The following is a 27043-nucleotide window of genomic DNA, read 5'->3' as shown; positions in this document are numbered from 1 at the left end:
TTGATACTGGTGTTTTGCTGGTACTATTTAATGCACCCGCAAAACAGTTGAGGACCTGTGAGTCGTCTGTTTCTCAAACTAGACACTAATGTATTTGTCCTCTTGCTCAGTTGTGCACCGGGGCCTACCACTCCTCTTTCTATTCTGGTTAGAGCCAGTTTGCGCTGTTCTGTGAAGGGAGTAGTACACAGCATTGTACGAGATCTTCAGTTTCTTGGCAATTTCTCGCATGGAATAGCCTTCATTTCTCAGAACAAGAATAGACTGACGAGTTTCAGAAGATAGTTATTTGTTTCTGTCCATTTTGAGCCTGTAATCGAACCCACAATTGCTGATGCTCCAGATACTCAAGTAGTCTAAAGAAAGCCAGTTTTATTGCTTCCTTAATCAGCACAACAGTTTTCAGCTGTGCTAACATAATTGCAAAAGGGTTTTCCAATGATCAGCCGTTTCCAGCTACAATAGCCATTTACAACATTAACAATGTCTACACTGTATTTCTGATCAATTTGATGTTATTTTAATAGACCATTTTTATTTTATTTTTCAAAAACAAGGACATTTCTAAGTGACCCCAAACGTTTGAACGTTAGTGTATGTATGTACAGTACCAGTCAAAAGTTTGGACACACCTACTCATTCCAGGGTTTTTCTTTATTTGTACTATTTTCTACATTGTAGAATAATAGTGAAGACATCAAAACTATAAAAAAAACACATGTAATCATGTAGTAACCAAAAAAGTGTTAAACAAATAAAAAAGATAGTTTAAATTTGAGGTTCTTCAAAGTAGCCACCCTTTGCCTTGATGACAGCTTTGCTACTTTGAAGTTGGATCAGGTTAAGGTTTTTCTTCTTCTGGTTATCTAGATCTCTGGTGCCCTCTTGAGGCATCAAAATGTACGCTTAAGGTATCAGACAAGCTCAATGCATATAGTTCATTTTATTAAAGCACAGCACTCGATTGGTCGAAAGAACAGACGACATTCGGTCGACCAATATGTTTTTGGGTCGGGGACAGCCCTAGATCAGCCAGATGCAAGCCGGTGATCCGCAATAGTTTGCTCGGCTTCAAGGGAGAAGGACAATTTATAAGAGGAACATACAACATACTTTTCACTAACCCCAACCTTTTACGAGGCTCATGTTTTATGTGCTGTCAGGAAATGTGTTTTAGATGACATCTTGATCCATTGTTGAATGCGTAGGCCTTCTTTCTTAGAAAAAGGCTTGCCACATAAAAGTTAGTCGATCTGGACTTTATTACCCCGTCATATACTGGAGCAAAGAGCATTCCAGCTCTGGCTCTTCCAGGATGTGTAGATTGGGGCCATATCCTGGCCCTGTTGGTCAAGCCTGGCACTTCAAAAGGGTTCAATCAGGGTTCCTGGTCGCAAGAGGTTGAAAGGCCCCTGTCCAGTAAAGAGGGTTGCGCTGCTGTGACGTGAGGGTGAATTCCTACACATAGAGATCTGTGTGCACTGCCAGGCACAATGATGATACGCTCTATATAGAACTCTAAATCTCCTTTTTTAAGCAATACTACTTTTTTCTGTGTTCAAATGATTATAAAGGTTTTGTGAGTAACTATAAATAAATAAAATCCCTACTAACTATAATGCTTATCATGCTTACAAATGTTTATAAATGATTACAAAGAATGAAATATTGTTTATTAATTGTTTATTAATGCTTATTCATGTGTTGGTTTGTGTGTGTGACCAGTTGCTTGACCTTGTGTGTATTGCAGGTGCGTACCTTCTTCACTGAGGTGCTGAATGAGGAGGAGCGCCAGAGGCTCTGTCAGAACATGGCTGGTGCCCTGAAGGGAGCCCAAGTCTTCATCCAGAAACGCTGGGTGAGTTCTTCTCCTCCTCATCATCATAATCGTCATCATTATGATTGTCTTAAGTCACCATTTTCATCATCATTGGGATCAGCAATCATGTTATATTTATATATCTTCATGTATCTTATCATCACAATCATCATCATTACTATTCAAATCAAACTCTCCTCCACCACACTGTCATCAGAAAGTATTCACACCCCTTGACTTTTTTCACATTTTGTTGTTACAAAGTGGGATTCAAATTGATTTGTCCTTTTTTGTCAAAGTGGAAGAAAAATACAAACATTTTGTAAAAAAAAATGTATATAGTGAGATTTCTTTCTTGCGGGAAATGTACAGTTGAAGTCGGAAGTTTACATACACTTAGGTTGGAGTCATTAAAACTAGTTTTTCAACCACTCCACAAATTTCTTGTTAACAAACTATAGTTTTTGGAGTGGTTGAAAAACAAGTTTTAATGACTCCAACCTAAGTGTATGTAAACTTCCGACTTCAACTGTATTATGTGACTTGTTAAACACATTTCTACTCCTGAACTTATTTAGGCTGACTATAACAAACAGGTTGAATACTTATTGACTCAAAACATTTCAGCTTTTCATTTTTAATTAATTTGTAAATATTTAGAAAAACATAATTCCATTTTGACATTATAGGGTATTGTGTGTAGGCCAGTGAAAAAAGAAATCTCAATTTAAATTCAGGCTGTATAACACAACAAAATGTGGAAAAAGTCAAGGGGTGTGAATACTTTCTGAAGGCACTGTATATTTCCCAGGCATCATCTTCCTCACTACAACGAAGGTTATCTTTGCAATGCAATGTTGTATAATTTATCTATTTTACTGGCATCGCTATCAACACTGTTCTCCCTGCTCTTACGTCCTGTTTTTACAGGTGCAGAACCTGATGGCTGTGCATGCAGACTATGGAAACGGGGTTCAGGCCCTACTCAACAACGCTGAACCCACGAAGGTAAGTCCATTCATTCTTGTCAATGGACACTAAAGCTTATGTCAATTAAAAGGGTCTTTGCCTATTTCAATCAAAGTATAGTCAAAATAGGAAAAGCACTCGCATATCTGAGACGGCTTGTTGCAGACGCGTGGGAATAATTGGATGGAAATATTTGGGAAAAAAGAAAGATCCAAGTATAGTCAAATCATTTACATGATCAGTTTTAGGTATATTGCAGATCCTTCATGAAAATCAATAGTTGCACACATGAACTAAAGTCTTTTTTTTCTTGTTCTTTTTAATGCAGGGAGAACTTTTTGTTTACCTTATTCCTTCCCATTTAATATGTATTTGTGTTGTAACTGTTTCTCTCAGGACCCCTCGTAAACAAGATTGTGTTTTACTGGTTTATATCCACAAATCTATTTTCTCTTTCTTTCCCTTTGTCTCCTTCCCTCCTCCTCTCTACCAGGACTCCGTGAGAGTGTACACCCGTGGAGGTGCGTCTGCCATCGCTGCCTCCTCCAAGATGTGATGCCTTAACTTCCACCTGGGGGCAGTTCCACCTGTTGCACTTACCATCCACTATAGAAGATCGTACTACCAACCGTCCGTAAATGCTATAGATAATTAAATGGCAAACGATCATGATTATTATTTTTGTAATTCCTCAGGCTACTTACTGCACAGATGACGAGAGAGTCAGTTCTTACATGTAGTTTCCTGTCCATTTTGCCTAAGTTCACACAGACATGAATATAGTCAGACTGCAGCCCTATGGGAGAAGATCTGACCCACATCAGTCAAATACACATGCTATCTGAAAAGCCATGCATTTATTCAGTTGTTTTATAGTATAATTTTCATTCCATTGTCAGTATAGTGTTTCATCTCTTTCCCAATTACTTATTGTGTATGTGTCCATGCCTCATGTATGCCCTGATAGTTAGCTTAATAAACAGGTATGTGTTAGCTAGATAGTTAACTTAATAAACAGGTATGTGTTAGCTAGCCTATATCCTAGTTCAAATAAGATTCATAATTATTTTACAGTATGTAGCAGTTTAAACTTCTGAGTTCTCTTCAAACATTTTTCAGTGCTTAGGCCTACACCATATTTCTTGGTTATATTAGAAATGGTTTCAGGCCATCGATCGGTGTGATTCAGACATTAATTAAGTCATCGTCCTCGCAGCCAAACCAACACAGCAGTGCCTTTTGGGTTAGACACAAATCCCTAACACCATGGCAGGATCAGGGCTTTGCCTAGACTCGCTATAAAACAAAATGGTCATGTACCACCATGTATGTGCTAACTGTAAGTCGCTCTGGATAAGAGCGTCTGCTAAATGACTAAAATGTAAATGTAATGTACCAAATGTTTAGTGTATATTAGTGTTGATTTGTGTAGATACACTGTACCAGAATGAATCACTGGAGAGTTGTAGTTTGGTTGAGTTAGGGCTGGGGAATTAAGAACCACCACTGTTTCCTGTACAGGAAACGTAGTCCTTATCTCTTCTCACAAGCCTCCAGACTCGATTGCTATGTTGCAGCTTATCACTGTTAGTGTTTCGGTGTTAGGTAGCATTCCCTCTCATATCGCCCGTCTGAAGAGAAGTGATTTGCTATATTAACATGAAATTGTGACCAGCTTTGAACCACAAAATGATGCCACTAAATCAAAAGCTAATGCTATATGTGTGGTTTTGGTGTGTGTCTGGTTTACAGGCCTATCTTACCTCCAGGTTATGCAGGCTTTTGTTATAGCCCAGGACTATACCTGATTCTACATATCAAGCCCTTGATTAGTTGATAGAGGAGTGTTACTAGGCTGGAATAAAAGCCTGCACACCCTGTTGGTCTCCAGGACCAGTATTGAATACATTGAGAATGTTTATAGGGTTGTCATCTGTGCTGCTGTTCAAGCCGTGAATGGTGGTTTGTCCTTTGGAGGTCCCAGCATTTCAACGCGATATTCAGGTCCATTAGAAGATTTACAAATGCAAACAGACACAGGAGAGTGGTTAAGACTTTAAAGTAAGCATACCAGACACTCAACAGACAGAGCTATGGGTAAACACTTTGACAATGACTGATTTCAACTGTACAAAACATTTAAGCCAGGTTCATACTTTGTTTCCATCAATTAATTTTCAACTATAGGTCTACATTGTCTGAATAGTGAGTAGGTAGCTAGCATTTTCTTCACACAGTGTAACCAGTTGATAATATTTTATAGGTCATGTGGGGGAATGATTTAGCTTTATTATGTTGTATATTTCCACACTTTGCTTTATAATATAATTGTTTAAACGATCAATTAACCATAAACATAACATCTCAATTGAAGCCATGGTATCAGACTTTTATTTTATTTATATATACATATATATATATGTCAGACTTTTTCCACATTTTGTTAGGTTAAAGCCTTATTCTAAAATTGATTAAATGTTTTTTTCTCTCTCATGAATCTGCACACAATACCCCATAATGTCAAAGCAAAAACAGGATTTTAGAATTTATAAAAAATATAAAATAAATGAAATATTACATTTACATAGGTATTCAGACCCTTTTACTCAGCACTTTGTTGAAGCACCTTTTGGCAGCGATTACAGCCTTGAGTTTTCTTGGGTATGACGTTGCAAGCTTGGCACACCTGTATTTGGGGAGTTTCTCCCATTCTCTGCAGATCCTCTCAAGCTCTGTCAAGTTGGATGGGGAGCGTTGCTGCACAGTTATTTTCAGGTCTCTCCAGAGATGTTAAATCGGGCTCAAGTCCGGCCTCTGGCTGGACCACTCAAGGACATTCAGAGACTTATCCCGAAGCCACTCTTGCGTTGTCTTGGCGTTGTCCTGTTGGAAGGTGAACCTTTGCCCCAGTCCTGAGCACTCTGGAGCAGGTTTTCATCAAGGATCGCTCTGTACTTTGCTCCGTTCATCTTTTCCTCGATCCTGACTAGTCTCCCAGTCCCTGCCGCTGAAAAACATCCCCACAGCATGATGCTGCCACCACCATGCTTCACCGTAGGGATAATAATAATATGCCATTTAGCAGACGCTTTTATCCAAAGCGACTTACAGTCATGCGTCCAAACATTTTTGTGTATGGGTGGTCCCGGGGATCGAACCCACTACCTTGGCGTTACAAGCGCCGTGCTCTACCAGCTGAGCTACAGAGGACCACATATGGTGCCAGCTTTCCTCCAGAGTTGACGCTTGGCATTCAGGCCAAAGAGTTCAGTCTTGGTTTCATCAGACCAGATAATCTTGTTTCTCATGGACTGAGAGTCTTTAGGTGCCTTTTGGCAAACTCCAAGCAGGCTGTCATGTTCCTTTTTCTGAGGAGTGGCTTCTGTCTGGCCACTTTACCATAAATCCCTGATTGGTGGAGTGCTGCAGAGATGGTTGTCCTTCTGGAAGGTTCTCCCATCTCCACAGAGGAACTCTGTCAGGGTGACCATTGGGTTCTTGGTCACCTCCCTGACCAAGGCCCTTCTCCCCCGATTGCTCAGTTTGGCCGGGGGACCAGCTCTAGGAAGAGTCTTGGTGGTTCCGAACTTCTTCCATTTAAGAATGATGGAGGTCACTGTGTTCTTGGGGACCTTCAATGCTGCAGAAATGTTTTGGTACCCTTCCCCAGATCTGTGCCTCAACACAATCCTGTCTCTGAGCTCTACGGACAATTCCTTTGACCTCATGGCTTGGTTTTTGCTCTGTCATGCACTGTCAACTGTGGGACCTTATATAGACAGGTGTATGCCTTTCCAAATCATGTCCAATCAATTGATTATTTTTTCTCCACAGGTGGACTCTAAAAACTTGTTTTCACTTTTTCATTATGGGGTATTGTGTGTGTGTGTGTAGGTTGCTGAGGATTTTATTTTTCTTAATCCATTTTAGAATAAGGCTAATGTAACAATGTGGAAAAAGTCAAGGGTCTGAATACTTTCCGAAGGCACTGTACATTTATGCAACATGTTGTGTAATTGTCTGAGGTGGTCGGCACCCCCAACCTCGGGCCAGATGGTTGTGGGTTTGCCGACCACCATGGACAAGCCTGTGGTACAGTGGGGAAAAAAAGTATTTAGTAAGCCACCAATTGTGCAAGTTCTCCCACTTAAAAAGATGAGAGAGGCCTGTAATTTTCATCATAGGTACACGTCAACTATGACAGACAAAATGAGGGAAATAAATCCAGAAAATCACATTGTAGGATTTTTTATGAATTTATTTGCAAATTATGGTGGAAAATAAGTATTTGGTCAATAACAAAAGTTTCTCAATACTTTGTTATATACCCTTTGTTGGCAATGACACAGGTCAAACGTTTTCTGCAAGTCTTCACAAGGTTTTCACACACTGTTGCTGGTATTTTGGCCCATTCCTCCATGCAGATCTCCTCTAGAGCAGTGATGTTTTGGGGCTGTCGCTGGGCAACACGGACTTTCAACTCCCTCCAAAGATTTTCTAAGGGGTTGAGATCTGGAGACTGGCTAGGCCTCTCCAGGACCTTGAAATGCTTCTTACGAAGCCACTCCTTCGTTGCCCGGGCGGTGTGTTTGGGATCATTGTCATGCTGAAAGACCCAGCCACGTTTCATCTTCAATGCCCTTGCTGATGGAAGGAGGTGTTCACTCAAAATCTCACGATACATGGCCCCATTCATTCTTTCCTTTACACAGATCAGTCGTCCTCGTCCCTTTGCAGAAAAACAGCCCCAAAGCATTATGTTTCCACCCCCATGCTTCACAGTAGGTATGGTGTTCTTTGGATGCAACTCAGCATTCTTCGTCCTCCAAACACAATGAGTTGAGTTTTTACCAAAAAGTTATATTTTGGTTTCATCTGACCATATTACATTCTTCCAATCCTCTTCTGGATCATCCAAATGCACACTAGCAAACTTCAGACGGGCCTGGACATGTACTGGCTTAAGCAGGGGGACACGTCTGGCACTGCAGGATTTGAGTCCCTGGCGGCGTAGTGTGTTACTGATGGTAGGCTTTGTTACTTTGGTCCCAGCTCTCTGCAGGTCATTCACTAGGTCCCCCCGTGTGGTTCTGGGATTTTTGCTCACCATTCTTGTGATCATTTTGACCCCACGGGGTGAGATCTTGCGTGGAGCCACAGATCGAGGGAGATTATCAGTGGTCTTGTATGTCTTCCATTTCCTAATAATTGCTCCCACAGTTGATTTCTTCAAACCAAGCTGCTTACCTATTGCAGATTCAGTCTTCCCAGCCTGGTGCAGGTCTACAATTTTGTTTCTGGTGTCCTTTGACAGCTCTTTGGTCTTGGCCATAGTGGAGTTTGGAGTGTGACTGTTTGAGGTTGTGGACAGGTGTCTTTTATACTGATAACAAGTTCAAACATGTGCCATTAATACAGGTAACGAGTGGAGGACAGAGGAGCCTCTTAAAGAAGAAGTTACAGGTCTGTGAGAGCCAGAAATCTTGCTTGTTTGTAGGTGACCAAATACTTATTTTCCACCATAATTTGCTAATAAATTCACTAAAAATCCTACAATGTGATTTTCTGGAGATAAAAAAATCTCAATTTGTCTGTCATAGTTGACGTGTACCTATGATGAAAATTACAGGCCTCTCTCATCTTTTTAAGTGGGAGAACTTGCACAATTGGTGGCTGACTAAATACTTTTTCCCCCCCACTGTAATTAGAGCAGTAAAAATACGTATTTTGTCATACCCATGGTATGTGGTCTGCTTTCAGAGCTCGAAACACCCAATTTAGAACTAAGCATTAAGGCCCGAGGGGGTGTGGTATATGGGCAATATACCACGGCTTAGGGCTGTTCTTAAGCGCGATGCAACGTGGAGTGCCTTATTGCTATTATAAACTGGTTACCAATGTACATAATTACAGCTGTAAAATTATTGTTTTGTCATACCCCTATACCATGGCTTTCAGCCAATCAGCATTCAGGGCTTGAACCACCCAGTTTATAATATTTATTATATCACGGGCCCCTGTCACGTAGAATATATTTTGCATTTAGGAGATCTGACATTTATTAATATGATATATCACTTAGCAAATGTTTTAATTGCTTGAGTTAATAAATCATCATTCATAACCATAACCTTGCCTTCATAGGAATGAAGGCAAGGTTATATTTCACCCAATGAATGAATTATCAATTAATTAGTTAATAATTAATTCCATATTCTTGTCTGCGATGGTCGTTGAACTCTCAACCTTTTTGTCCCGTAGCACTGCGCGCTATCATCTAAATAGAATTGGGCTGATGGAGTGCTAGGCTCTGGCAGAAGATTGCGGGTTCGCCACCTACCGTGGACAAGCTTGCTCTCTTTACCTGTTCCATTACAATAATGTATTGAAATTCTTGCATATGGAAATGATTAAAAGATAATTGATTTATTTCACATCATTACAATGGCATGTTTTTAATTCACCTGGCATCTATGAAAAGGCAACTATGTTCAAGAGAGGGTATATTTGAAACAGGTGTTTATTTACTGAAATATGTGCTCTTTCCCGGCTATTAAAAGGGACAGGCGGCTATTTGAGACCCTTGCTTTTAATTGAAGTTTTATGATACAAATAGCATTATGGTTTTAGGTGCCAAGGAATAGCTGCTTGGATCGGAGAGTAGGCAGAGCGTGCTTTAAGCTTTCCTGAATGACTAGGCCTGCTGGGAGCATAGGCCTATGTGGCCACATTATTATAGGACGACTTGGGAGAGTGATGATCCGCAACAGACAGCGCATCTCATTATCAGACTGGCCTGTTACTGTGCCTTTCTAGACCTTATAAACTGTCGATAGTATACCCACAACTGATCCAAATGGAATGAATCATTCAAATCATAGGGCGTTTGGGCCTTTATTCAAATGACATTTTCACTGCAGTTTACAGCCAAGAGTAGAATGATGTACTCACTTGAAAACAATAATGCAATTGTTCATTGCATTGTGTTGTTGTAGGCTAGTCTAGGTAGTATACAGTGAGGGAAAAAAGTATTTGATCCCCTGCTGATTTTGTATGGTTGCCCACTGACAAAGAAATGATCAGTCTATAATTTTAATGGTAGGTTTATTTGAACAGTGAGACAGAATAACAACAACAAAATCCAGAAAAACGCATGTCAAAAATGTTATAAATTGATTTGCATTTTAATGAGGGAAATAAGTATTTGACCCCCTCTCAATCAGAAAGATTTCTGGCTCCCAGGTGTCTTTTATACAGGTAACGAGCTGAGATTAGGAGCACACTCTTAAAGGGAGTGCTCCTAATCTCAGCTTGTTACCTGTATAAAAGACACCTGTCCACAGAAGCAATCAATCAATCAGATTCCAAACTCTCCACCATGGCCAAGACCAAAGAGCTCTCCAAGGATGTCAGGGATAAGATTGTAGACCTACACAAGGCTGGAATGGGCTACAAGACCATCGCCAAGCAGCTTGGTGAGAAGGTGACAACAGTTGGTGCGATTATTCGCAAATGGAAGAAACACAAAAGAACTGTCAATCTCCCTCAGCCTGGGGCTCCATGCAAGATCTCACCTCGTGGAGTTGCAAGGATCATGAGAACGGTGTGGAATCAGCCCAGAACTACACGGGAGGATCTTGTCAATGATCTCAAGGCAGCTGGGACCATAGTCACCAAGAAAACAATTGGTAACACACTACGCCGTGAAGGACTGAAATCCTGCAGCGCCCGCAAGGTCCCCCTGCTCAAGAAAGCACATATACACATATACCGTCTGAAGTTTGCCAATGAACATCTGAATGATTCAACTCAACTCAACTCGCCGTGTTTGGAGGAGGAGAAATGCTGCCTATGACCCCAAGAACACCATCCCCACCGTCAAACATGGAGGTGGAAACATTATGCTTTGGGGGTGTTTTTCGGCTAAGGGGACAGGACAACTTCACCGCATCAAAGGGACGATGGACGGGGCCATGTACCGTCAAATCTTGGGTGAGAACCTCCTTCCCTCAGCCAGGGCATTGAAAATGGGTCGTGGATGGGTATTCCAGCATGACAATGACCCAAAACACACGGCCAAGGCAACAAAGAGTGGCTCAAGAAGAAGCACATTAAGGTCCTGGAGTGGCCTAGCCAGTCTCCAGACCTTAATCCCATAGCAAATCTGTGGAGGGAGCTGAAGGTTCGAGTTGCCAAACGTCAGGCTCGAAACCTTAATGACTTGGAGAAGATCTGCAAAGAGGAGTGGGACAAAATCCCTCCTGAGATGTGTGCAAACCTGCAAGAAATGTCTGACCGCTGTGATTGCCAACAAGGGTTTTGCCACCAAGTACTAAGTCATGTTTTGCAGAGGGGTCAAATACTTATTTCCCTCATTAAAATGCAAATCAATTGATAACATTTTTGACATGCATTTTTCTGGATTTTTTTGTTGTTATTCTGTCTCTCACTGTTCAAATAAACCTACCATTAAAATTATAGACTGATCATGTCTTTGTCAGTGGGCAAACGTACAAAATCAGCAGGAGATCAAATAATTTTTTCCCTGTAACTGTTTATGTGTGGTAGGGTACTATGGGGCGAGATGCCCACTGGGGTAAGAGGCCCCCCCCGTAATTAAACAGTTCCTCTTGCTGCTACTAGTCTTGATCAACTACAAATGTAATCTGTTTCATCAATATTTTTGAAGTCATTCCATCAACACAATTTTGAGGTAAATTGATCACATTTTGTAATTTAGAAAAAGTTGTAGATATAATCCAATGAAGTTAGATCCATTATTTATTTTATATATACATGTAGGGAAGCCTTAAAATAAATCATCCACTTGTTTAGAGAGAAAAAATGTTGATTGTTTTTGAGTAAAGTAGTAATATGTTAGGTTTGTATGTTGGGGGTAAGATGCCCCCCCTCTGGTTGATCATTTGTTTGAGGGAAACGCACAACCAGTTAGCATAAGCTAATGTCTGCTAGCATAGCTAGCTAGCCCCCAGGGTTAGGATTAGGTTTAGAATAGGGGCCAGGGTTAGGATTAGAATATGGGTTTGCGTTAGAATAGGGGTTAGGGTTAGATTAGGGTCAGTCCTCCACCATTCCTAAAATACTATCATTTTTTTATTTTTAGATGAGAGTTTACAAGAAAATATATGGTCGTGGTGGCTATGGTGAAGATGCGCTACGTTGTGTCCTGAATGCTACTGAAAATGGGCAGGGCATTAAGGTAGATGCCTGTGCTTTTAATGTGCCACCCAAAGCCCTGAGGCGCCACCAAGACAAGCAGGCCAAAAACCCAGGCCACAGCCATGTGGGTAGGTTACCAGTCTTCACTGGCTCTTTCGAATGTGACCTGGTGAGTCATATCCAAAAAATGTAGAGAGGCCTTTTTCGGACTTACATCATGTGATTGGCAGGCATAGACTGGTTCTACGGTTTTATGAAGCGGCACCCAGAATTATCCATCTGTATCCCACAAGCAACCAGTCTGGCTCGAGCTGTTGGCTTCACCCCCACCATGACCTGTACCCCTGCCACAACCTCTGCCACAACATCAACCTCCGCCACAACGTGCACCCCACAGCCTACCCAGCACCCACAGGTCTCCAGTGACCTTGCGCCGAATGTTGGTAAGAAAAAACATCAACACTCATTTTAGGAAATACTCTATATAGTAGCATATAGAGTGATTCTAAATAATTGTTTATTGAACCAATACTCATGAGTTCTTGTTGTTTATTTGTTTTTGTTAAAATAACCAGTTCTATATTACAACAACAAACAGCGGCAGAGGTCGTACTGGAGTTGTCCCCCAGGCCAAGGATACAGGAGGCGAGGCCTAGGAAAAGAAAGGCTGAGTTGGCTACACTCCTGACAGCCTCACCCTACAAGAGGTTCCTGGAGAACAAGGGAAAAAACTAAGAGAGAAGGAAGAAAACAAAGAGAGAAAGAAAACTATGACACTGAAGAAATCTGTGGCACTATGACACTGAAGAAATCTGTGGCACTACTGAAAAAAGGTTGTTCCACGTTCCAAAACCACAAGAAACACCCTAAAAGAAGGGGATGCAGAATGTTTGTTCGGTAACGAGCTCTTCTCTGTTAGCGGTGGGGACTGGATACTGTGTGAGCACTGAGCAGTGTCAGAGGTGGGTTCACGAGGTGTCTGTAACAGCTCTCATATGGCTCATCAACGAAGGACACAGTGCTGTTCTCATTCACTGTTCATTCTGCTAATACATACACAACACTGTGTAAACTTCAGGACAACTGCAAACCCACCAAGCAATCTCCATCAAAGTTTAACAACTCTTTGGCTGGATGCTGCGTGATCATGTGCACATGTATTATATACAGGGGATGCAGTTACTCAGATAATACAGCAGGTGGCTGCACAACTATACATACAAATACATAACCAGGCTGCTTAATTATGACAAAATTCCTAGAACTAAGGATGTCTATTTCAACCATGTTACATATGCTCAGATTTAATTAGGGTGGGATTAATTTCCGACCTCTGTGTCAATAAAAAAATCTGGGAAAATGCCATTGTGTGAAGTTATTGTCATTGTTATGAAATGTTTCATGTGTGTGTTTGTGTTTAATCAATATTTAATCAGTTATATTCCAATTAATGTACCTTTTTTGTATAAATATTACAAACTATTGAAAATCGTTTGCTCTTGAATTTCGTTTTAAAAACTGCTGGGATTTAAAATCTTGCCTTATTCAAATGATAATGAGTTTAGTTAAACTGTACATAATGGAGTGTAAGGAAAGGGTAAAAGAAGAAAGAGAATTTATGTGCAGGTGAGGTAAAAAAATAGGGACACTTCTGTGAAACCCTATGGCATAATCTTCTATTGGGGCAATTTACCCCAGTGGGGATTTTACCCAGGGAGCTGGGCAAAATGCCCATTTCCTAAAAAAAATACATTTGATTAAATAACTACAAATCTGTTAACTGTAGCCATTTATTTTCCTTTAAAGTTTGTTATGTTAAACATGACCATCATCTACCTACAATTTATTTGGGCCATCATCCACTTTTGCTATTTTGTTGCAGACTATTTTGACTATTGCAGAACTGGACAAACGATCCACTTACCACTATTGTCACTATGAATGGTAGATATAGGGCAGGATATATATACTGGTATTAGTGCTGAGTGATTAGTGCTTTTTAAGGTCGGTTTGGTGTCGGTTAAATTATTCAAACCTAATCATGGTTTTTGATGACAAATTATAAATGTTTTAACATTAAATGCACTATGCATTATGTGGGTTGAATGCTGGAACACAGAATAAAACAATGAATAAAAGTCCCATGATGGTAGTGACTGCCCATTACTACTTATCACTTATTAATTAACATTACTTTAATAAAATATTTGTATTTTTGATGACTTTAATATTTCATTCCAAGTCATCATCTCATCTCTATAGAGCTGCTGCCTATGCCGTCTGATAAAATCACTATTTGAGTAGTGATTTCAATGTAAATAAGGCATAGGCCTACTTTTATGACTGCTGAATACCAACTATCATGAATTTTCAGGCTCGCGAAGCAACTGCTTTTTATCCGTCAGTGCTCTACAGACAATTCCTTGGACCTTATGGCTTGGTTTTTGCTCTGACATGCACTGTCAACTGTGGGACCTTATATAGACAGGTGTGTGCCTTTCCAAATCATGTCCAATCAATTGAATTTACCACAGGTGGACTCCAATCAAATTTTCCAAATTTGGTAGTGAGAGGAAGTCTAGTCGCGGGTAGTGGGAGAGGATGGAACTAGGTGAAACTGGGTAGACATTTTGCCCAGTTAGAGGGCAGGATAGACCGTTAGACTGGTATACCACAGACAGAAGTGGTAACCCAGACACGTAACAGGGGCTATAAAGCTGAAGCATCCGGTTAGCAACCCTCCTATTGTGCAAGAGAGGGGAGAGGGCTTCCGAAAAAACCTACACATTTACTGGAAACAGTGCTTATGACGACATCCTTCGCACTCCCCCTCCTCGTATAAAACCTCCACCTCACCTCACAAAATAAACGTCTCTTCGGCTCTCTCTTTCTCGTTTGCCCGAGAAGCTTTGTTGATTTTTTAACACTTAGCTAAATAAGTAGCTATATTCGCTTGCCATGGATCAACCACCATCGTACCAGCCAGAGTTTGTCCCAATGAAAGGAAATAAGTACACGCGTCTTGAAGACCCTCACGGAGCGGCCAAGTTCCAACATACCGTCGTCTTGGGACAGCCCCAGCCCGTTGTACCTCAGCCCAGGGATCACATTATCTGGTCACTTTGCAGCCTCGTGTACGGCAACCCATTCTGTCTCGGAATGTTAGCTGTGTATTTCTCCATAAAGGTGAGTTGGAATTCTCCTTATATTACTTATTATAGACATGTCTGGTATGGGTGCTTTTATTGTCTGGATTTAGAAGTTGAGCAAGTTACTATATAGGCGACCCACTTTGAACTATGGAAGGAGGAGGACAGTATAACATTTTTCAAAATTCGTGTTTTGCCTGCTTGTTATCACACTGTTATAAAAATGTGTAGCCTATACTTCATCTATAGACCTGACCTCCAAAAGTGTATTAAGGAGTATTAAACCACTGAGATAATACATTACTGAGATCCTCCCATTAGTGTGACATGTTATGTTGTGGGCATGTTGTTAACTAATATGCATAGCTATATAAACACAATCAGCAACATATGAATGATTCTATAATATAAATTATTCTACATTTTGTTTTCCAGTCCAGGGATAGGAAGATGGTTGGAGACTTGGAAGGAGCAAGACAACATGGGAATACTGCACGCTGCTTTAATACTGTGACCCTGACCCTGGTAATCCTCGGGCTGCTCTTCCTCTTCATCACCTATGGTATCATCATCTACCAAATCACACACTGAGTAGTTCCAGTCTTTGCTTTTGTAAAAAGTGTTCATTTGGAGTCTTACCAGATGTTACACACCTCTCTAGGAGTGTGTCCTGATACATTTCAGCTCATCTCTTAAACACACACACTATGGAAGTTCCTTCAGCAGTGTGTACCAGATCTTATTTGCGCTTTAGTTTTGTATTTTAAGGATGCAAGATGATTCTGTTGAAGTTACATTGAAATGTTATTTTCATCAATAAATGATTTTTGTTTGTAAATGCATTACGTTTGAGTTGTTATAGCTGTTAATGGATGTTAACGTTTCTGATTGACTAATCCCATATAGACATACACTCACTTAACAAGAAAACATTCCCATGGCTTTGTATCTACTTGGCAGAGACAGCATAACAGAACTTGGCTCGAGGCAGCAATTCAATTGTTTACTGAATCTGAGAGAGCCATGAACATACAAGCTGTGTTACCAGGAATCGCTGTCTGGCTGTGTCACAGTACTCTTGAATAGCTTCCTATCATCTATTTTCCCTCTGGAGCGATACACCGTGTAGGTTTGATGGGTAAAATAAACATTATTCAATTCATGGCCCTGTTAAAATACTTACATTCATCATTCCTTCTGTCCTTCCCCTTCTCCCTGCCTAATCTGACAAAGTTGGATTGGTGAAAGCAATAGCTGGAGACTTTATCCATTTACACACAGAGATTGCTTACTTCAAGATGGGATGGAAGCAGTAGGGCTTGTAACAAGGATGCATTTTAAAGGGATTCACACAGGTTTCCTCGTGTCAGTATAGTTCTTGAAGGAAAGTAGATGAGTAGAGTGAGATGATCCAGATCAGATGATTGGGACAAAGATAAAAGTAAATAAAGTGGGAGCTGGGGGTCATTTTCAGGCTCCTTGCAAAGCTCGAAAGCCTGCAGAGTTCTTGGCCCTTTCGGGACTAAAAGGAGGAGGAGACTATGGCTTAATGTTTTTATTTCCTAACCTTATTAGGGCTGCTGCATACATGTTTTCGACCAGAAATAGCTTTGTATCAGAAAACGCCACATTAGACAACTATGTCCCGTTTGCAGTTTGCTAAAAGGCACGATGCTCAAAGGGCAAATTACACTTCTGAGTCTCAAGATTATATAGTCATTCTGAATTACGTATTCTTCAAATCAAACTTTATTTATAGAGCACATTTCTTACAGGGGATGCATTTCAAAGTGCTTAAAATAATAAAAGGTGAGAAAGAAAAATAGGTTTCCTAAAATTAGACTAATTAAAATAGTAAAACAATAATTAAAGAACAGTGGACCTGAGAGACTAATGCATATTTTTTTTTTTTTTTTTATATATATATATATATATATATATATATATATACACTGGGATAAAATAAATAAAATAGGATGACTAAAAGCACCCTAAGTAAAAGCACGGCTAAAAAGGTGTGTCTTAAGATCTTTCTTAAAAATGTCTACAGTTTGAGGCCCTCAGATCCTCCGGCAGGCTGTTCCAAAGGCCAGGACCAAACATTTTGGTTCTGACCTTTGGAACAACTAAAGGTCCACTGCCAGAGGATATAAGGGATCGACCGGGCAAAAGCATATCAGACATGTATTCGGGTGCAAGGCCACGTAGTGCTCAAATCAGTTCTAAAACTAACAGGCAACCCCAATGCAGGGACTTTAAAATAGGTTATATGTGTGTTTTCCTCTGGTCTTTGTTAGCACACATGTTGCTGCAGTCTGAATTAATAGTAATTGGCTACTGTATTTTTTGGGAAGACCAGACAGTGCTGTGCTGTGATGTATCACAAAAGTTCTGAACCTTTATATTCTCATAGTTTCTACAGATTGTAAATGAAAGATAACATATTTTGCTAAGAGGATTATCATATTAATGATCGATTGATTGACTTTTCAAATCACCCAGCAGTGCTATTTGCAGAGTTAGCTCCAAGTAAATGTTGCAATTTTTCAGCCATTCCTGAACCTGTGACCAAAAACAAGCTACATGTGAGCAGTACCACAACAAGTGATCTAATGATTCTGTCTCTTTGTAGCAAAATGAGTAGAGCTGGGATGGTTGTATCCCCCATATATTTAGCATTCTATTGGTTGCAAGAATTTTGTATAATAATTTAAATTGAAAAACTCTACATTTTGAATCTGGCGTCATTTTGTGTATCAGTTCATAAACCATGTGCCATGGAATTCCTACATCGAAAATCTCCTCCCAACTGGCGCAGCTGTCAATTTTTTGGTCCTTAAATTAAACTTCTTTAATTATCACAATTTTATTTAGCCAATTTTGGTCTTTAATGCTGGGCCAACAAACAAGTTCCTTACCTTCTCCCCTTTCCACTTGCCTCCTCCATGTTTGCGTTAATGCTGCAATCAGTTGGTTGTAATTTTGGAAAGAGCAGAGATTTCCATATATTTTTGTTAACTGCATGTGTGACAACTCCACCAGTCCTATTTATATCATTTACAAAAGTTATACCGTTTTCTTTTTTTTCTTCTCACAAATGTTTTTCTTTATCAATTAGTATATCTGAGTTTTAAAATAGCGATATTTTGGAGTTGATTTCATTATCAAATAACCAAAAGTGATAGGTTATAATCTAAATTAAGGGAAAAAGGCCATTCTTGAACACGGGGTGAGCCTGAAGCCTTTAGTGAGAGGTCCAATACTTTAATATTTAATCATTTCTGCCCTCCAAATTCATATTAACTATGTAAATAGGCCCATTTAATTTTGTCTGGCTTGCCATTCCAAATAAAGTGGAATATGTTTTGCTCATATAATTTAAAAACAAGTCATTAGGTGTAGGCAGGGCCATAAGTAAATAGGTAAACTGGGATATAACTAAATAATTAATCAGGATGATTTTACCACAAATAGACAGGTGTTGTCCTCTCCATGGTAGCAAGATCTTATCTAATCTTATTTCATTTTCTATAAAAATGTAATGTAGTGAGATCATTTCTTTCTTTCAGGATATGAATACCGAGTATGTCTACTTCACTGTCGGAGTTGTATTTTTTAGCGATCTAATACGAAATATTGTGCACTTATCTTAATTTGGTTTTAATCCAGAGAGGTTCGAAAAATGATCTAGATCCTCTATGAGGCTGTGCGGGGAACCAAATTGTGGATTTAAAAGAAAACATGAATTGTCCGTGTACAATGACACCTTTGTTTGTAAGCCCTGGATTTCTAGCCCCTTGATATTATTGTTGGATCTGATTTTATTAGCTAACATTTTGTTGGCCATAATAAATAGATTGTAGCTCAGCTGATAGAGCACGGCGCTTGTAACGCCAAGGTAGTGGGTTCGATCCCCGGGACCACCGATACACAAAAATGTATGCATGCATGACTGTAAGTCACTTTGGATAAAAGCGTCTGCTAAATGCATATTATTATATTATTATATTATTATTTTATTATTATTATATGCCGATGGTAGACAACCTTGTTTTACTCCTCTTGACAATTTTAATATTTTCTGAGAAGTAGCCATTTATTTACTATTTTACACCTGGGTTTACTATACATAACTTTAACCCATTGTATAAGAGGTTCTCCCAAATTAAAATAGTCCAGGCATTTATATATAAATTCCAGTTTTCAAAGTCAGCTATGAATACCAGGCCTGGTTTCCCAGATTTATCATAGTGTTCTATTGTTTCCAGTACTTGTCTTATATTATCTCCAATGTATCGACCATGTAAAAAAAACCTGTCTGATTAGGATGAATAATATCTGACTATACCTTTTTAATTATATCCATCACAACACTGAAGTGTAAGGGGTCTCCAGTTTGAAATCAGACCTTCTTGCTGAGTATCTGATAGTCTATGATTTTTATAGGAGTGGTTAAAACTTGTTAATAACGGACCTTTTGAGCACTTCGAAAAATATTTGATATACAGTACATTCGGAAAGTATTCAGACCCCTTGACTTTTTCCACATTTTGATACGTTACTGCCTTAATCTAACATGGATTTAAAAAATAAATAATCCCCTCATCAACCTACACACAATACCCCATAATGACAAAGCAAAAACTGTTTTTTAGAAAAACTGAAATATCACTTTTACATAAGTATTCAGACCATTTACTCAGTACTTTGTTGAAGCACCTTTGGCAGCAATTACAGCCTCTAGTCTTCTTGGATATGATGCTACAAGCTTGGCACACCTGTATTTGGGGAGTTTCTCCCATTCTTCTCTGCAGATCCTCTCAAGCCCTGTCAGGTTGGATGGGGAGCGTCGCTGCACAGCTATTTTCAGGTCTCTCCAGAGATGTTAGATTGGGTTCAAGTCCGAGCTCTGGCTGGGCCACTCAAGGGCATTCAGAGACTTGTCCCGAAGCCACCCCTGCATTGTCTTGGCTGTGTGCTTAGGGTTGGTGTCCTGTTGGAAGGTGAACCTTCTGAGTCTGAGGTCCTGAGCGCTCCGGAGCATGTTTTCATCAAGGATCTCTCTGTACTTTGCTCCGTTCATCTTTCCCTCAAAACCTGACTAGTCTCCCAGTCCCTGCCGCTGAAAAACATCCCCACAGCATGATGCTGCCACCACCATGCTTCACCGTAGGGATGGTGCCAGGTTTCCTCCAGACGTGACGCTTGGCATTCAGGCCAAAGAGTTCAATTTTGATTTCATCAGACCAGAGAATCTTGTTTCTCATGGTCTGAATCCTTTAGGTGCCTTTTGGCAAACTCCAAGCAGGCTGTCATGTGCCTTTTTACTGAGGAGTGGCTTTTGTCTAGCCACTCTACCATAAAGGCCTGATTGGTGGAGTGCTGCAGAGATGGTTGTCCTTCTGGAAGGTTCTCCCATCTCCACAGAGGAACTCTAGAGCTCTGTCAGAGTGACCATCGGGTTCTTGGTCAGCTCTCTGACCAAGGTCCTTCTCCCCTGATTGCTCAGTTTGGCCGGGCGGCCAGCTCTAGGAAGAGACTTGGTGGTTCCAAACTTCTTCCATTTAAGAATGATGGAGGCCACTGTGTTCTTGTGGACCTTCAATGCTGCAGAAATGTTTTGGTACCCTTCCCCAGATCTGTGCCTCGACACAATCCTGTCTCGGAGCTCTACGGATAATTCCTTCAACCTCATGGCTTGGTTTTTGCTCTGACATGCATTGTCAACTGTGGGACCTTATATAGACAGGTGTGTGCCTTTCCAAATCATGTCCAATCAATTGAATTTACCACAGGTGGACTCCAATCAAGTTGTAGAAACATCTCAAGGATGGTCAATGGAAACAGGATGCACCTGAGCTCAATTTCGAGTCTTATAGCAAAGGGTCTGAATACTTATTTATATAAGGTATTATTTATTTAATTTTTTATATATATTTGCAAAAATTTCTAAAAACCTATTTTCACTTCGTCATTACGGTGTAGGTTGATGATGAAAAACGTATTTAATATATTTTAAAATAAGTAACAAAATGTGGAAAAAGGGAAGGAGTCTGAATACTTTCTGAATTTGGACAAACATGGTATTTTAAGAAGACCTGACCTATCTTAACAATAACACTATATGACAAAAATGAGAATAATAGTAATATTTGATGAGCCTAATATCAGATTCATGAATTCATACGGTTTTCAAGAGCTTGTTTTGTATCAGAGGAACCCATAACAATAGTAAAAATATATCTATTGATCAATGGTTACACGCAGTGGCGGATCCTGAAAAAATTCTCAGGGGGGGCAATTTTTCTGATGATTTAGGTGACCTACACCCAGAACCTAGGGGGGCTCCGTAGAAAAAGTTGCTTGTTTTGGGCTTTTTTTCACAGGCCTGGTTGCTTATTTGTCTCGCGAGATCTGGCAACACTGAAGTGGATCTTTAGAACTACATTTTGTGGAATGTAGGATATGACCAAAGTGCTACTTAATAAAAGCAAAGTAACGTTGTCCCAAATAGGGGAATGAACAAGTGAGGCTTGACCTAGTGTGGTCTGGGCATCTTGGCTTTACACATTGAAGACCAAACCAGAATGATGAGGTGCTGCTAAGTTTAACTAAATAATTCTGATATACACATTACTTGCTTCAAAAAGGCCTCATGGTTGAATTGGAAATATGTGCACCTGAGCATAATTCACAACAAGCAAGCAGGAGCTTTTGATAGAGGCTACTGAAAACATTGATGCAAGTTATTGGTAATAAGAAATTTTTATAGACTTCCATATTCTGCCCTCTTTGATTTGTGAAAATGAACAGTGATAGACATTTTGCCTGAAAACAGAATTTGAAAATAATTTATAGAAAAGGTAAACACAGCTATCTGTATGGCTTTGTAAAAATGAACAACCATATTCTGGCCAATTGTATAGATTTGTAAATATGAACAACCATATTCTGGCCAATTGTATAGATTTGTAAAAATGAACATGAACAGATTTTTTTATTTTTTTAACGTTTTTTAAAATGAAAAATAACTATTTTAAACAACATCAACTGTGAACTGATTTGGGCGTGTGTGTGTTAAAGAGACAGACAGGGAGGGACAAAGAGAGAGAGAGGCTACATTACTTGTACTGAAACTGTTCTCTTCTCTCTTTCAATGCAGCAAAGCGGTCAATGACTTTCTCATTGAAATCAGGCATGCTGAGGACTAGTTCCCTCTCCATGGAAAGCATGGCCAGTGCATTCAGACGTTCCTGGCCCATTGAATTTCGCAGGAATGTCTTAACTCGTGTCAAATTTGAGAAACATCTCTCAGCTTCAGCTGTTGTCATGGGAGTAGTTATGAGGATGTTCAACAGAGTCACAGTCTCAGAGAACGTCTCCTGGAGGTTGTAGCTCATGAGAACCTGGTACAGTGCCAGTGCACCACAGCAGCCCTTGAATTCAGGATTCTCATAGATCAGAGATAGTTCTGTCTTGAGCTTTGCCTTGCTCAGCATGGGGTATGCATTCACAGTGGCATTCAGAGCCTCATCAGGAAATGAATGGCAGTACCTTTCAAACATGTCTGCTTGCAGTAAGGTAGCACTCACAAGGTGGCCAGAGAAAGATAACCTTTCTTTGGTGTGATCCAGGATGGTGTTGCAGACCTCTTCAGACAGCCTCTGCTTCTCCTCTTCTCTCAAAGCTGTTCTGGGTCTTTTGGCTCCTGTTGCTTCTTGCAGCTGCTGTTGAGAGGAGTCCCTGAAGGCAAACAGACCAATGTGTTTGTTGGCTTTGTACAGTATTGTTGTCTATGTGATGCACAGGTATATGCAATGTATCCATGTATAGTACAAATACTTCAGTTCCACTTAAAATGGGCAGGGATGCATAAAGTCTTTAGTGTTTAAGTTAGCCTTTGTGTCTCACATAGCCTGGATGTTCAGCACAGTATACAGTGGTGCTCATAAGCTTATGAGCCCATGCTAAAGTTGACTAAAACGAGGAATAAAAAAGAAAAGAAAATTGGGGTCCTTAAAGGTTGGATTTTCCAACTTTTTTAATTAAGTCATTAAGATCAATTTCCAAAAGATGATTTTTTATTTTTTTTATTCCTCTTTTTAGTCAACTTTAGAATGTGTTCATACACTTATGAGCACCACTGTACAGTACACATAGTATATAAAATAAGATAGATTACACCACTGGCCATATATAATGAGAATAATGTAATTTCAAACACAAATGCAGTCTCCTTTCATGCATACATTTTCAAATAAAGCTCTGCTTTGAGAAAGATCGAATGATATTGTTTAATCTTACCTTATGGCAGGGGTGTCAAACTCATTTTAGCTCAGGGGCCACATGGAGGAAAATCTATTCCCAAGTGGGCCGGACCGGAAAAATCATGGTATATATAACTTAAAAACAACAACTTCAGATTGTTTTCTTTGTTTTAATACGATCAACATACAACATAAAGCTGGAGCCTGAGGACAGTGTGTCCAAAATAGTACAAGCACAACATCACTATTAATCATAAAACACGTCAAGTTTATTTGAAAATTCTAAAGAAAAAGAACACACAAACACACAATGCCTCAGTGATTAACAGAACTGTTTCACAGATCACAGAACTATATCAGGGTGTCATTTCTCAGGCAGAAAGGTAGATAAAAACAATGAAATCCTGTTCCCCAAACAAGTGCAAGAACCACAGAGTCAAGAATAGGTTAAATATACAAATAAAATAAAATAAATTAAAAACAATAGCACATCAACATAAAAACATATAAACATAAATCTGAAAGCGTTGCTCAAACTCCCGTAACAGTCCAGTTATTTTATCTTTGAACCGCTTCATGTCTGCCACATGTTGTGTCGCGCACACATTTTTCAGACAGGGGAAGTGAGCTGCATCACCACCGGCAAGTTGCGTCTCCCACAATGACAGCTTCAACTTGAAAGAACGTATGCTGTCATAATACTGCGTGACAACTTTGTTGCGCCCTTGCAGCTGTTTGTTCAAGTTATTCAGGTGCTCTGTAACATCCACCATAAATGCAAGGTCCGGCATCCATTCTGCGGAATGAAATTCTAACACTGGTTTGCCCTTTTCTTCCATGAACTGTTCAATTTCTTCTCGTAAATCAAAGAAACGCCTCAGCACAGCACCTCGGCTTAACCATCTTACCTCAGTGTGGTATGGCAGGCCATAGATGTGGTCTTTCTCTCTGAGAAGGCTGTCAAACTGACGGTGATTCAGGCTTCTGGATCGGATGAAATCAACAGTTTGGATGACCACCTTCATGACGTTATCCATCTTTAATGACTTGCAACACAAAGCCTCCTGGTGCAAAATACAGTGAAAAGTCAAAAAATCACGTCCTCCATTTGCAGATTGCACTTTCTCTCTGAACTTTGTCACAACGCCTGCTTTTTTCCCGATCATTGAGGGCGCACCATCTGTAGCCAGGCTGACAGCGCGGGACCAGTCCACTCCGACCCTGTCCAGCGCGCCCGACGAGTGCGGTAAAAATATCAGCTGCTGTCGTTGTATCGGTCATCGGCACCAACTCCACGAACTCCTCGGTGACGGTCAATGTGTCATCAACTCCGCGGATGAAAAAAATGGCCAGTTGTGCAACATCTGTAATGTCCGTGCTTTCATCAATTGCAACCGAAAACGCAATAAATGACTTTACTTTTTGCTTCAACTGGCTGTCCAAATCCACTGAAAGATCGGAAATCCTGTCTGCAACTGTGTTTCTTGTCAGGCTGATATTTGCAAAAGCCTGCCGCTTTTCAGGGCACACAATCTCCGCTGCCTTCATCATGCATGTTTTTACAAATTCACCCTCACTAAATGGTTTTGAAGCCACTGCGATTTCATTAGCAATGAGGTAGCTAGCTTTCACTGCAGCGTCACTGATGTCTCGGCTGTGAGTAAACACAGACTGCTGTTTCTTCAGACCCGCCAACAGTTCATTCACCTTCTCTCATCTCCGCTGTCCTTGAAAGTTGTCATATTTGTCGGCATGAAGACTCACATAGTGGCGACGAAGGTTATATTCTTTCAGCACTGCAACATGCTCTGAACACACCAAACATACAGCTTTCCCATTCAATTCCGTGATTAAATAGGATGACCATTTTTCTTGGAACACTCTGCACTCTGCGTCCACTTTTCTCTTTTTTGACAGAGACATATTGGGGCAATGAGGGTGCCAAAGCACATAATGTTAAAAGTAGAAGCCGTAATAAATATCGCGGGCAAAACAAAATAGCTCATTGGCTGCACGTGCTTGACCTACTTGCTCTGCCCCGGTATAAACAGTTTGCTTGCTTAACACAATTGCTATTGCGCCATCCAGTGGACGCAATTGGAACAGCAGTTTATTTTATTGAAAAATTTCAAAACATTCTATGAGGTCGTCTCGATTCTCGTAGACAGTGTTCACGACTCTGCTGTTGAAGTTCCACCGTGTGGATGAAGGTCTGGGCAGTCTTCGTGCAACAGTCTGGTCAAGAATGCTGGTGCGTTTGGGTGACCGGGAAAAAAAAGTTGCAATCCCGCTCAGATCGGAAAAGAAAATGTTCACTTTTTTGATGCGAGAAGTAGCTTGCTGCATGATCAAATTCAGCTGATGCGCATAGCAATGCACATAATGGGCATTCTTGAAATGCTCACGCACCTTTTGCTGCACACCAGCCTTCTCTCCCCTCATCACACTGGCTCCATCGTAAGCTTGCGCAATGAGTTTGACTTTCTCGTCGTCGGCAAAAGACCGTTCAGTCTCTCCAAAAGCACACTGGCGATTGAGACTGAGGTTGATTCCGAGATGGGAAGGAACTCAAAAAAGCGCTCCTGCACTTTGTGGTTGCTATCTATGTACCTCAGCACAAGCACCAGCTGTGTCTGTGTAGAAACGTCCGTGGTCTCGACAGCTTAGATAGCTACGAAGTTCGCCGACTTCACCTCCTCCACAATATGTTCCCTCATGACCGCTAGCATACACTCCAGTAGCTCGTTTTGAATGGTCTTTGATGTGCCCTTGAAAACTTTAGCATTTTTAAGATGGTCATCAAACACCTCATCTAATTGTGCCACAAAGTTGACAAGTCCAAGAAAAATACCAGGGTTGGTGGAGCCCTCAGTTTCATCTTTGCCTCGCAAAGCTAACTCAAACACTCCGCAAAACTTCACACACTGGATTAGCCGGCTGAGGATGTGGCGGTTCTTGCTAACCTCATCGTTGTGGCGGCGGACAGCTAGCCTGTATCCCTCATCCAGTTGAGTGGCAATGTTCACTCTCCCCAAAGCAGACAATCTCAAACAGCTATCCATGTGGGTCTTTGACAGCTCATGTTTCTTAATCTTTTCTGAAAGATGGTGCATGTCCGTTACACCAGTCGCTGTCCAAGCGGTGCTGTCTGCCGTGCCGCCTTCAGGGTGAAAGAGTAAGCAGGGGTAGCAGAAGACCGCATTAGCTACATCGCAGCCTGCTAGCCAGGTTTTTCGTTCGTACCAATTTTTGGAAAATCCTCGGGTGTAGGACTTTCCCCCTTTAGTAGAAACCTGTTGAATTATAAAATTTGGTCTGGGAGGTCCTAATTGTTTCGTTGCCAATTTATCTTGATTTGTTCGCCGACAAAAAGGAACTTCTTTCAAAGAGACAATCGAGTTGCACTGAACGCTAGCCATCTTGACAGTAGTACGTGAATTGATTGACGCTGCTACCCGCTCTTTTCTTAGTTACGTTCATGGTTATGTTACGTATGACGAAAGCGCATAAGTGCAAGCCCTCCCGGAACCCATAGAGATTGTATTGAAAGCTCTGATATTTGAAAAAAAAAGATTTTACATGAGAGTCTATGAGAGACTTCTGGGGCGATTTTCAACCTGACTGAAATCGCCCCAAAAGGGGCGGGGCCATTTGAAGCA

The 27043-nt window shown here is 40.5% G+C and overlaps 3 protein-coding genes across 4 annotated transcripts in view; all 3 read left to right on the top strand.

Annotated features, from left to right (window-relative positions):
- Window positions 1-27043, top strand: part of LOC121572389 (catalase-like) — a 47875-nt gene that overhangs the window by 9716 nt on the left and 11116 nt on the right. Inside the window, exons 9-11 of one of the 2 annotated variants that reach the window (XM_045222151.1) lie at window positions 1751-1858; window positions 2750-2827; window positions 3282-5161. In XM_045222151.1, coding sequence (XP_045078086.1) covers window positions 1751-1858; window positions 2750-2827; window positions 3282-3344 — 249 coding nt within the window. In that variant the 3' untranslated portion in view covers window positions 3345-5161. Of the gene's footprint in view, window positions 1-1750; window positions 1859-2749; window positions 2828-3281; window positions 5162-27043 lie in introns of those variants that run through there. The other variant, XM_045222152.1, reaches the window with a different exon arrangement.
- The window catches only part of LOC121572388 (dispanin subfamily A member 2b-like), a 30112-nt gene continuing 17835 nt past the window's right edge, over window positions 14767-27043 (top strand). Inside the window, exon 1 of the mRNA XM_041884445.2 lies at window positions 14767-14903. The gene's annotated coding sequence lies outside the window, so the exon portion shown is untranslated. The remainder of the gene's footprint in view (window positions 14904-27043) is intronic.
- Window positions 14842-15955, top strand: LOC121572387 (dispanin subfamily A member 2b-like). Its single transcript, XM_041884443.2, has 2 exons — window positions 14842-15154; window positions 15553-15955. Exons 1-2 carry the CDS (start codon window positions 14927-14929, stop codon window positions 15706-15708), a joined length of 384 nt encoding a protein of 127 aa, XP_041740377.1. The 5' UTR covers window positions 14842-14926; the 3' UTR covers window positions 15709-15955.

This window comes from Coregonus clupeaformis, chromosome 8 (assembly GCF_020615455.1).
Source record: "Coregonus clupeaformis isolate EN_2021a chromosome 8, ASM2061545v1, whole genome shotgun sequence".
Classification (NCBI taxonomy): domain Eukaryota; kingdom Metazoa; phylum Chordata; class Actinopteri; order Salmoniformes; family Salmonidae; genus Coregonus; species Coregonus clupeaformis.
The sequence above is the reverse complement of the archived record's forward strand: the minus strand, read 5'-3'. Positions and strand labels throughout refer to the sequence as shown.

Bases quoted from the DNA above. Each gene is read 5' to 3' on its own strand.
- LOC121572387 (XM_041884443.2), top strand. From the start codon at position 14,927: ATGGATCAACCACCATCGTACCAGCCAGAGTTTGTCCCAATGAAAGGA. The intron at 15,155-15,552 runs GTGAGTTGGAAT...TTTGTTTTCCAG, and splicing joins CTGTGTATTTCTCCATAAAG to TCCAGGGATAGGAAGATGGT.